The sequence below is a fragment of the Mustela nivalis genome (genome assembly GCF_964662115.1).
Source record: "Mustela nivalis genome assembly, contig: HAP1_SCAFFOLD_1400, whole genome shotgun sequence".
NCBI classification, from domain to species: Eukaryota; Metazoa; Chordata; class Mammalia; order Carnivora; family Mustelidae; genus Mustela; species Mustela nivalis.
The window spans coordinates 125,364-137,449 of NW_028135264.1; the positions used below are offsets into that span (position 1 = coordinate 125,364).

At 36.4% G+C, this 12,086-nt stretch overlaps 1 protein-coding gene across 1 annotated transcript in view; it reads right to left on the reverse strand.

Annotated features, from left to right (window-relative positions):
- Nucleotides 1–11,634, reverse strand: part of LOC309857840 (centlein-like) — a gene marked incomplete at both ends in the record, with an annotated part of 132,223 nt that extends 120,589 nt beyond the window's left edge. Inside the window, one exon of the mRNA XM_082750592.1 lies at nt 11,550–11,634. Coding sequence (XP_082606718.1) covers nt 11,550–11,634 — 85 coding nt within the window. The remainder of the gene's footprint in view (nt 1–11,549) is intronic.
- Nucleotides 11,635–12,086: the final 452 nt, after the last annotated feature.

Consider the following 12,086-nt stretch of genomic DNA (forward strand, 5'->3'; position numbering starts at 1 on the left):
AGATGTTCTAATTAAATACAATATACTAGGCTGTGAGTGGAGTCACATCATCTAATGCAATACTAGAAGGGGAATCTATTACCCAATTTATGTTATTACTATCAGTGACAGAGCTAAGGCAGTCTTACCAAAAGAAGTTATAGGCAATGTTTTATACTATCATCAGTAAAATATGTTATATTAGATTGCACTTCTATGAAAGTTTTTTCTGCAACCAGCTAAATAATAATGTGCATGAGTGCATGTATGTGTGTGTTTAACTTTCTAGAAATTTGACTAGATACATAAGATTTAAATAAGCTATAGCAATTGTCATTATTAAGTGTTATTCTATTCCATAGGCTATAAATCTTAAAAATTAAGAGCTACTTAATATTGCTCAGTAGGACAACAAAAACACACTAGAGGGACTTTCAGTTTCCACTCAAGCATGTAAGGAACTTGGAAGTCATCTTTCCTATTCACAAACTAAAAATCAACAACTCTTCCTAAATCTATCAAAGAACTGGGTGGGGTCATAGAGCAAACTATTGTTCCCCAAACTAGAGAAACAGATAGTGACAGATAGGGACAGATAATGACAATTTACCAGGGCAGAAAACTCCTTGGGAACCACTACCAGAGTAGAAAAATCTAATCTGTATTTAACAAATTGCTGGAAGATCAAAGTAGGCAAGTCTTGAGAGTTACAAAGTCCAAAAAAGCCCAATCTTGGGCAAGTTTTGCCAGAGCCTAACCAACCTAGCTAAAAGGAAATACCTAACTCCAACACCCTCTACCCTTTCTATCAATCCAAGGGGGGGGGGCACTGAGAAGTACTTATTATGGTCACAATGTCAGGACATAAGCTCTCTAAAAGACTGAGACGTACGGCACCTGGGTGGCTCAGTCAGTTACGTGGCTGCCTTCAGCTCAGGTCATGATCCCAGAGTCCTGGGACAGAGCCCTACATCAGGCTCTCTGCTCACTGGAAAACGTGGTTCTCTCTCTTCCTATGCCTGACCCTCCCTCTGCTGTACTTTCTCTTTCTCTGTCAAATAAATAAATTAAAAATGGTGGGTGCCTGGGTGGCTCAGCAGGTTAAGCCTCTGCCTCGGCTCAGGTCATGATCTCGGGGTCCTGGCATCGAGCCCCGCACTGGGTTCTCTGTTCAGCGGGGAGCCTGCTTCCCCACTCCACCCCTACCCCCCGTCTCTCTGCCTACTTGTGATCTCTGTCAAGTAAATAAATAAATAACTTTAAAAAAAAGGTTTTTAAAACTATTAAAAAAAAAAAAAAAAAGCCTCTGCCTTCGACTCAGGTCATGATCCCAGGGTCTTGGGATCAAGCCCCATATAGGGCTCTCTGCTCAGCAGGGAGCATTTTTCCCCTCTGTCTCTGCCTGCCTCTCTGCCTACTTGTGATCTCTGTATGTCAAATAAAAACAAAATCTTAAAAAAAAAAAAAAAGACTGAGACCTAATTATGGAGCTATAGAATGCTTCCCCTCCCTCTGACACCTCACCATATCAGTAGGGCTTCTATATAACAACCAGAGAATACAATGGGCAGAATCATGCGTCTCAGATGATATTTAAGAAATTTCTAGAGAGACACAAATAAAAAAGAACAACAAAACAAAGGTTAGCCTCTGACACATATAGCTATAGCCAACAGTAAAAGCCCTATCCAGATAAACATAAAACCTCATACTAAAAGTCTACTCACCTCAGAACTTTTTACCCATTTAGTCAATTTTAAGTGTCAACCTAGCTAGGCCATAGTACACACAGTACCCAGTTTTTCATAGTTTTTGAGGAAGCATGAGTCTAATGTTACTGCAAACATATTTTTCAGATGTGACTAACATTTAAATCAATGGACTTTGAGTAAAGAGGATTACCTCTCCATAATGTGGCTGGGACTCATCCAGTCAACTAAAGACCACAAAGTAAGAGCTATAGGCCTCTGAAAAAGAAGGAATTGTACCTCCGGACTGCCTTCTGATTGAGTTGCTGCATTAACTCTTCCCTGGGATCCTACGTTGTCAGCCAGTCTTGCACAGTTCAGACTTGTCAGCTCACAATTACATGGGCCAATGCCTTAAAATCAATTTCCCCCTCCATATAGATAGATACAGATAGATAAACAGACATATGTATGCACATCTATTACTTCTATTTCTCTGAAGAACCCTAACAGACTTTGGTCCCATTTCGGACATCAGTCTTAAAATTACAAGGACACGAATACCATCAACAACCTGAATTGTCAGAGGCAGGCCCCTGGCCAGGGCGGCCTCCACCATTAAAAGATGGCGCCTGCTAGTTGCCAGGTTAGGATTGCCTCGTGAGACTAAGCGGAACGCCCAAAGAGGAAGTAAACAGCATTGGTTGCTAGCGAGGTTGTTCGTTTAGGTGCACAGCCTGATTCGCTCCCTCCTGTACCCTGCTCACTGATTGGTCATGTAAGCATATATAAGTGTGTAGACTTGTGGAAATAAAGAAAGAGAAGATGCATCCGAACCAGGGCGTCTTGTCGTCCTTGCGGGGCGAGGTCGATACTGAATCAGCTTAGAAGCAGATTTTTCCTACATCAAGCCTCCAGATGAGAGCACAATCCAACTGTAACCTTGATTACAACCATATGAGATCCCAACTATATCCAGATTCCTGACCGACAGCAACTTAATAACTATATTTCACTAGCTTAGATAATTTGTTATGCAGCAACAGGAAAAACCAATAAAATGTGATCTATTTTCCCACAGAATTTACACTAAAAATAATGGATAAGGTGGTTATGGAACATAAGCATTATAAATCTTGACAGTACAAAAAAACTCAATAAAAAAATGTGGAGAATAAGAAATAAGTCCTCCAATTACTCTCTATGAGTTCACTTTAAAATGCAGGAGAAACAAAGGCTGAATAAATCAAAATACACTAATTTTCTTACCTTTTTACAGTGCACAGTTGAGAGATATTATATACATTTTCAGAATATGTTAGAAGCAAGAAGTATACTGCTAAATATGATATTTAAGTAATAACTTAATCACTAAAAGAAATAATACAAACTCTAAATGTCCCCAACTATCAACATGAAAATGCGTGTATATGCAAACGCAAATACACACAAATGAAAAATACAATAAATATAAAAAGCTAAGAAAACATTAAAAACATAAATATAAGGATAGTCAGAGAACAAAGATCAAATAAGTATGTTATATCAAGAAATGTAGATGAGGTAAACTTATCTTAAAAAAGGAAAGATGTATAGATTGAGTCAAAACTCTCTTGCAGGAAAGATGGTAGATTAGGAGGATCCTAATCTCACCTCATTCCACATTCATAACTAGATAACACCCACATCAGAGTAAATAACCCAGAAAATGACCTGAAGGTTGGCAGAACAGACTCTCCACAGCTACATACACTGAAGAAGGTAGGAAAGACAGAGACATGGTTAGGAGCTAACGAGACCAATGGGACTGTATGTAGGAAGGAGGGACACTGCAGTGGTGAAGAGGGCAAAGGTGCCCCAAGCCACAGGGGATCTGCACAGGAAAGACAACCCTCCTAACATCTGGCTTTGAAAATGAGAGGGGCATAATTTTGCAAGTTCTTATAATCAGTGGGGCTTAACACCGGGAACTTTGAAAGTCAGCCAGCTTGGCTCTGGAAAGCCTGGAGAGCAAGAGGAAACTGAGTCCCCCACCCTAAGCACTACAAAGAACCCTGCAGAGATAAAGCAATAGAAGCAGCAATTTAAAAAATACCTTGGATATATAGGAATATTTCCTCGCCAATCTCAGAGCCTGTGCTGGAGGTATAGATTTCTTTGGGACAATTCTCCAGGAACAAAGGAGCTAAGTGGGTACCATTTCTTTTTTCACCCACCAGCCTGGAGACAGAAACCTGCAGAGAACCAGCACAGCCCCAACACTCCACCTGGCTGGCTATCAGCATACCTCCCCTTCCTCCCCACATCCCCATCCTTATGTTTCTGTGGATCCACACGCTCCAACCTTGGTAGGAGTTTTGGGCAGCTATGGGTTCCCTTCACTAGTGGACAGGTTTGGACCTTGCCTGAACTGTTTGCCCTACCCCACACATTCTCCTATGAACCTAAGCACTCTAACCCTGCAGCAGTTTTCTAAAGTAGCTCTAGGTCCCCTTCCAGAGCTGACCTATGCAAACATTGCTAACACTGTGCTCCCATGTTCTCCTACAGACCTGACTACTCCAATACACCATCAAAAGCAGTGTCACAAGCCTGGCAGTGTGCAAGCAGACCAAACAGGGGCCAGCATTACTCCAAAGAGGCTGCTGTTCCAAGAAGAGGTCAAGATCACCAAACACACCAGTCCAGCTGGGGATCCAGCAGTGGGCTGGGGCAGATATCTGGTCTGACTGCAGGTTCTGCCCAGCAATGAAAGCTTCTCAGGGGATAATATAGGGAAAGCACCCTGCAGTTCAGTACATCACTGGCAAATGCCTGGTCTGACTCAACTCAGGCCCAAGGTGGCCCCAGTCTGGTCCACTAACAGAGGGACAAACCCCTGGCAATGACAGGCAAAGAGAACCACTGCAAACAACTGGACTGAAAGGCAAAAGCAGTTCAGCCACAATAGTAAAGCACAAGCAACAAACATAGGAGAGAATAGGGGACATTGCACTCCAGACACTACAGGACCTCTTCTTCATAAGGTCACTACTTTCAAGAGCAGGAGACACAGCTGACTTTCCTACCACAGAGAAACAGACAAAGAGAGTTAGACAAAGTGAGGAGACAGGGAAGTATGTCCCAGAAGAAAGAACAAGCCAAAATCACAAGAGAGCTAAATGAAATGGAGAAAAGTAATATGACTGATAGAGATTTTAAAGTAAGTTCATAAAGATACTCACTGGGCTTGAGAAAAGAGTGGAGAACTTCAGTGAGATACTTAGGAAAGAGAGAAAACATAAAAAAGAACCAAACGGAGATGAAGAACTCAAACTGAAATTAAGGGGCATCTGAGCAGCCCAGTCAGTTAAATTGTCCGACTCCTGACTTCGGCTCAGGTCATGATCTCAGGGTCATAAGATCAAGCCCCACATCAGGCTCTGTGCTCAGCAGGGAGTCTGCTTAGGATTCTCCCTCTCCCTTTGCCCTTCCCCCATCACTGACATGCTGTCTTTCTATCCCTAAAAAATTAAAAATAATAAAAGTAACTGAAATTAAAAATACACTACATGGGATAAATAGACTAGAGAAGAAGATGAACATATCAGAGACCTGGAGGAAAGAGTAAGGGAGAGCAATGAAGCTGAATAGTAAGAGTAAAAAATAATAATACAACGAAAACAGATATAGGGAATTCAAGGACTCCATCAAGTATAATAACATTCTCATTATAGGAGAGAAAAAAGGGGACAGAAAATTTATTTGAAGAAATCATGGCTAAAAAATTCCCAAATCTGGGGAAGGAAAGAGAAATCAAAATCCCCAAGGCATAGAGAGCCCCAACAAAATCAACCCAAGGAAATCCACACCACAACATATAATAATTAAAATGGCAAAAAGCAGAGATAAGGAAAGAACTTTAAAAGCAGCAAGAGAAAACAGTTACATACAAGGGAAACCCCATAAGGCTGATCTTAGCAGAAACTTTTCAAGCCTGAAGGGAGTGGTATGATATATTCAAAGTGGTGAAAAGAAAAAACCTGCAGCCAAGAATACTCTACTTAGAAAGACTATCATTCAAAAGGGGAGATAAAGAGTTTCCCTGACAAAGAAAGTTGAAAGAATTCATCCCACTAAACCAGCCTACAATAAATGTTAAAGGGATTCTTTGAATGGAAAGAAAAGGCCATTACCAGGAGTAAGAAAAGCAGGAAGCACAAAAGCAAAAATATTAGTATATCTATAAAATTCAGTCAAGGAATTCACAAAATAAAAGGATGTAAAGTAAGACACCACGTACCTAAAAGGTGACAGGGGATAGAAGAAAAGATGGTTCAAACATAAGTGACAATGTAACAGAAATGGCTATATGCATATGATGTTATATACAAGCTTAATGGTAACCACAAATCAAACACCATAACAGTTGTGAAAAAAATAAAGAGAAAGAAATCCAAATATATTATTAAAGAACGTCAGAAAACTATTAGAGAGCAAGAGAAGAAAGGAATAGAACTACAAAAACAACTATAAAATGAGTAACAAAATGGCAATAAGTACATATTTGTCAATAATTACTTTGAATGTTAATTAACTAGATGCACCAGTCAAAAGACATAGGGTGATAGACTGTATAAAAAAGCAAGACCCATCCATACGTTGCCAACAGGAGACTCATTTCAGACCTGAAGGCACATGCTGATGGGAAGAAAATGGACGGAAAAACATGTATCACGTAAATGGAATTGGAAAGAAAGTTGGGTAGCAATACTTACACTGGACAAAACAGACATTAAAACAAAGATGGTAACAACAGACAACGAAGGACACTACATAATCAAAAAAGGAACAATTCAACAAGAAGATATAACAATTATAAATATTTATGCACCCAAAACAAATGCACACAAACACATAAAGCAGCTAAAAACAACAAACATAAAGGAAGTAATCCATAGTAACACAATAACAGTAGGGGATTTTAACACCCCATTTACATTGATGGATAGAACATTGAAACAGAAAGTGAACCAGATGGATCTAATAGATATATTTAGAATATTCCAAGCTAACACAGCAGAATACACATTCTTTTCAAGTGCACATGAAAACTCTCCAGAAGAGATTACATATTAGGCCGCAAACCAAGTTTCAAAAAATTTAAAAAATCAAAGTCACAGATAGCATGCACTTTTCCATCCACACTGCTATGAAACCAGAAAACAATACTAAGGGAAAAAATATGTACAGAACAATATACAGGAAAGTTAATTAACATGCTACTAAACAATGAATGGGTCAACTAAGAAATCAAAAAGGAAATAAAAAGAATACATAGAGATAAATGAAAATGAAAATACAACAGTCCAAAATCTTTGGGATGGAGCAAAAGCAGTTATCAGAGGGAAGTTTATAGGAATACAGGCCTCCATCAAGAAGTATCTCAAAGGAGATAATCAAGAAAAATCTTAAATACACAACCTAACCTTAAATCTACAAAACCAAGAAAAAGAAGAACAAACCAAACCCAAAATCAGCAGAAGGAAGGAAATAATAATGATTAGAGCAGAAATATATGAAATAGAAACTAAATAGTAATAATAATAAATAACTTAAAAAAACAGATCAATGAAGCCAGTAGCTGGTCAACAAAATTGACAAACAGCTGGATGCATAAAACAATTTTTTTTTAAAGAGAGAGGACAAACGATATCGTAAGTGAAAGAAGAGAAATGACAACTGATATCACAGTAATACAAAAGATTTTAAGAGAATACCATGAAGAATTATATGCCAACAAATTGGAAAACCTAGAAGAAATGTTTCCTAGAAACATATAACTACCCAAAAACTAAATCAGGAAGAAATAGAAAACAGATCAGTTAGCAGCAAGGAGACTGAATTAGGAAACTCCCAACAAAGTCTAGGACCTGCTAGCTTCAAAGGAGAATTCTCCCAAACATTTAAAGGGGAGTTAATATTTATTCTTCTCAAACTCTTCCAAAAACAGAAGAAGGAAAGGTTCCAAATCCATCCAGGAGAAAAGCATTACCACAATACCAAAAACCAGATATACACTACAAAGAAGAGAACTAGAAGTCACTATGTCTGATGAATACAGATGCAAAAATCCTCAACAAAATATTAGCAAATCAAATCCAACAATACATTTAAAAAAATATTCACCATGATCAGTGAAAATTATTCCTGCTATGCAAGGGTAGTTCAATATTCACAAATCAATGAACATGATACAACACATCAACAAAAGAAAAGATCAAGACCATATGAACATTTCAAAAGATGTAGAAAAAGCATTTGACGAGGTACAATATCCATTCAGACTAAAAACCCTCAACAAGTAGGTTTAGGGCAAACATACCTCAACATAATAAAGGCCACACATGAAAATTCACAGCTAACATCATACTCAGTAGTAAAAAACCAAGACCTTTTCCTTTAAGATCAGGAACAAAATAAGGATTTCTGCTCTCACCACATTTATTCAACATAGTACTGTAAGTCCTACCCACAGTAATTAGACAACAAAAATAAAAGGAATCCATCTTGGTAAGAAAAACGTAGGACTTTCACTATTTGCAGATGACATGATACTACATACAGAAAATCTAAAAGACTCAACACACACAAAAAAGAAAAGAAAAGAAAAAAAAACTATAATAATGGATAAATGAATTCAGTAAGGTTGCAAGATACAAAATCAATATACAGAAATACACTACATTTCTACACACTTATAATGAAGAAGCAGGAAGAGAAATTAAGAAAACAATCCCATTTATAATTGCACATAAATAAATAAATAAATAAATAAGATACCAAGGAATAAACTTAACCAGAAAAGTTAAAGATTCATACTCTGAAAACTATAAAACACTGATGAAAGACAACACAAAGGAATGGAAAGACATTCCATGCTCATGGATTAGAAGAACACTTACAGTTAAAATGTCTATACTATCCAAAATAATCTACACATTTAATGCAATCCTTATCAAAATACCAACAGTGTGTTTTTGTTGTTTTTTTTTCACCGAACTAGAAACACAATCCTAAAATTTGTATGGAACTGCAAAAGACCTTGAAGAGCCACACCAACCCTGAAAAAGAAAGACAAAACTGGAGGTATCACAATTCCAGACTTCAAATTACATTAAAAAGCTTTAACAATCAAAACAGTAATGTACTGACCCAAAAATAAACACACACATCATAGAAACATAAAAAAAAAGCCCAGAAAAAATCCCATAATTATGTGGTTAGTTAATCTTTGATAAAGGCGACAAATATACAATGAGAAAAAGTCTTCTCTTCAACAAATGGGTGTTGGGTAAACTGGCCAGCTACATGCAAAAGAATGAAATTGAACCACTTTCTTATATTATTCAACAATATTCACAAGAATCTGTTATATGCCAAGCAATACAGAAATACTGGACATCAGGGATACAAATGTGAATGGGTACATGAGGTTCCCCATCCTCTTACAATCTGTAATATCATGTAGGAGAATATGATTACTTGTACCTTACTTTTATCCCCATCCTACTCCTCAAAGGGATTTAAAAATCATTAAAGGCAAACATTGTAACTCTAAATTTTCCACAGTACCATCATTAGGGCGCCTAAAAAAAAAATAATTTCTCTTGAGAAAATTTAATATTTTATCCATGAGCTAAGTGGTTCTGCTTTAAAAAGTTAACTAACTAAATAATATCTACCTAAGGAAGAGGAAGTAGAAAAAGAATTTAGTAAAAAAAAAAAGGGCAAATGTATTGTCATTTTTAAAAGTCAACATTTTAGGGGCACCTGGGTGGCTCACTCCTTAAGTGTCTGCCTTCAGCTCAGGTCATGATCCCAGAGTCCTGGGATCCACCCCTGGATCAGGCTCTCTGGTTGGCAGAGAGCCTGCTTCTCCCACTCCCACTCCCCCTGCTTGTGTTCCCTTTCTCGTAGCGTCTAAATAAATAAATAAATAAATACAATCTTTAAAAACAAAAGAAAGAAAGAAAGTGTCAACATTAAAAAAAAATGGTATGCTATACCTAGCTATCTAGATCTGGTAACCTGAGCATTCCCTAAAACCAAAGAGTGGCAAAATCCATTCTCTTCTATACAATAGAGTTATAACTGAAGACAGGTTCTCATCCTGGATTTACATTTTCCCAAACCTCCGGAATCCTGGGGTAGCCAATATGGTTAGTTTTTCTCAGTGAAGTATAAGTACAAATGGCATTTGCCACTTTTAAGTCATAAGGCTGTATCAGGTAGCTTAGCCTAGTTTAATTAATATAGTAAGCACACAACAGTATTTATCCATCTTGGGATTCATTTTGCTCCTTTTTGATATTCAGGTAGCAAATACAACTTTTTTTTCCCCCAGAGCAAACTGACTAAAATGTCATTGCTAAAATCTTATCATTATAGTATCAATTATGATATTTCCTGTAAGGAAAACACATTAGAGAACATTAAAATTTTAAATTTATATGTCATATAAGAGTCTATATTCCATTTTAGAAAGTCATTATATAGATGTAGAGAGCATAAAAAAAAAGAATCTTTTCTAAGTTAACTTTCACCTTAAGTCCTTTAATAAAAAAACCTTTAACAGTAACCAAACTTAGACCAAAATTCTCCTAAAACTTTAACTGACTAGGAAGGAAAATAGAGTCAAAAGTCAAAGAGCAACATCTCCTAAAACAGGATCTACTGGGGGCGCCTGGGTTAAAGCCTCTGCCTTTGGCTCAGGTCATGACCCCAGGATCCTGGGATTGAGTCACACATCCGGCTCTCTGCTTAGCAGGGAGCCTGCTTCCTCCTCTCTCTCTCTTTGCCTGCCTTTCTGCCTACTTGTGATCTCTGTCTGTCAAATAAAAAAATCTTAAAAAAAAAACAAAAAAGAGGATCTATTTACCCAGGAAAAACTAACAGGCAATTCAGCATATAATGAACAGCTGGGTACAAAATAAATTTAAATATTTTATCACAATATAGGTCATTATTAAAATAAGTTTCTTTCTCCTTCATTTTTGAGATATTTATACTTTGAAAATAGCTCTGGGAAGCACTGATCACATGGATTTTTGCAGTGATAACATACTAATTATATAATTACATATAATCTTATTATATACGTAATTGAATAATTTACTGATTGTATGTAAAATGGATTGTATGAATCAAAAGTACAAGTTTTCAAGAGATCAAATAGAATCATCCCAATTATTTGTTAATCTTTTTTATAAATTAAACCATCTGAAAATTCATAAGTTTCAATGATACTGCTAGTAATAAAATGGTAACTGCTAATAAAAGGTAAAGTTTAATAAGACAATAATTGCTAGATTCTACGATAAAACCCTAACACTATCTTAAGAGTTTTAAAGTATAAATGGCATAGTCTATTAATTAAAAAACCAACAGGCTATAAACAAAGTACAAGAGTAAAGAATAATCTTTAAAAATTTTTAAGATTTTATTTATTTATTTGACAGACAGAGATCACAAGTAGGCAGAGAGGCAGGCAGAGAGAGAGAGGAGGAAGCAGGCTCCCTGCTGAGCAGAGAGCCGGATGCAGGGCTCCATCCCAGGACCCTGGGATCATGACCTGAGCCGAAGGCAGAAGCTTTAACCCACTGAGCCACCCAGGCGCCCCAGTGAAGAAAAATCTTATATATACTAGTTTCTTATATAGTAATATAAGTACTATATAAGATTAGCAATAATCTTATATAGTAGTGTCAAAATGGTAATGATTTGATATAATGACCCTAATATTCTTAATGAACATTATTGCAAAAAACCCTAAAAATAATTGTAAAGATCTACTAACTAAAATAAAAATTAATTTTTAGTATTTTCTGGCACAACACCAACCTGTTCCAATTCTTGTATTTTAGCATCCTTGACTTGCAGAATTTCTAAAATTTTTCTGTCTTTAGCTTCAGATTTCTGTTTTTCTCTAGAAAGAAAAATACAGAGTTTATTCGACAAAATTGGTAGCTAATCCTCTAAATTTTCACATCCTGAAAATGAGTACCACTTTATAAAATATAGAAAATTAAATTATCTGGGGTTGACAGTCCTTTCAGAATTAATCAGAAACCATATGGCAAGTGACTACAACTTACAAACTACTGACAACTAAGACAACTTCATACCAAAACAACAATTTAGTTTCCAGATTTAGATGCGTGATAAGAAAAAATACTTAAAACGTGTTTAATGATTGCAATAACCACTATATCATCAATTTAAAATAATAAGACAATATGTTCTTCACATAAATACTTTAAACCCATAATTAATAATAAAATATCATATTTCTACTATTTATTTCTATTTATTTACTTCTATTTAAAGTAAAAGACTCAAAAGAGAGCTAGAGATTTCATAACAACAAATTTTTTAAAA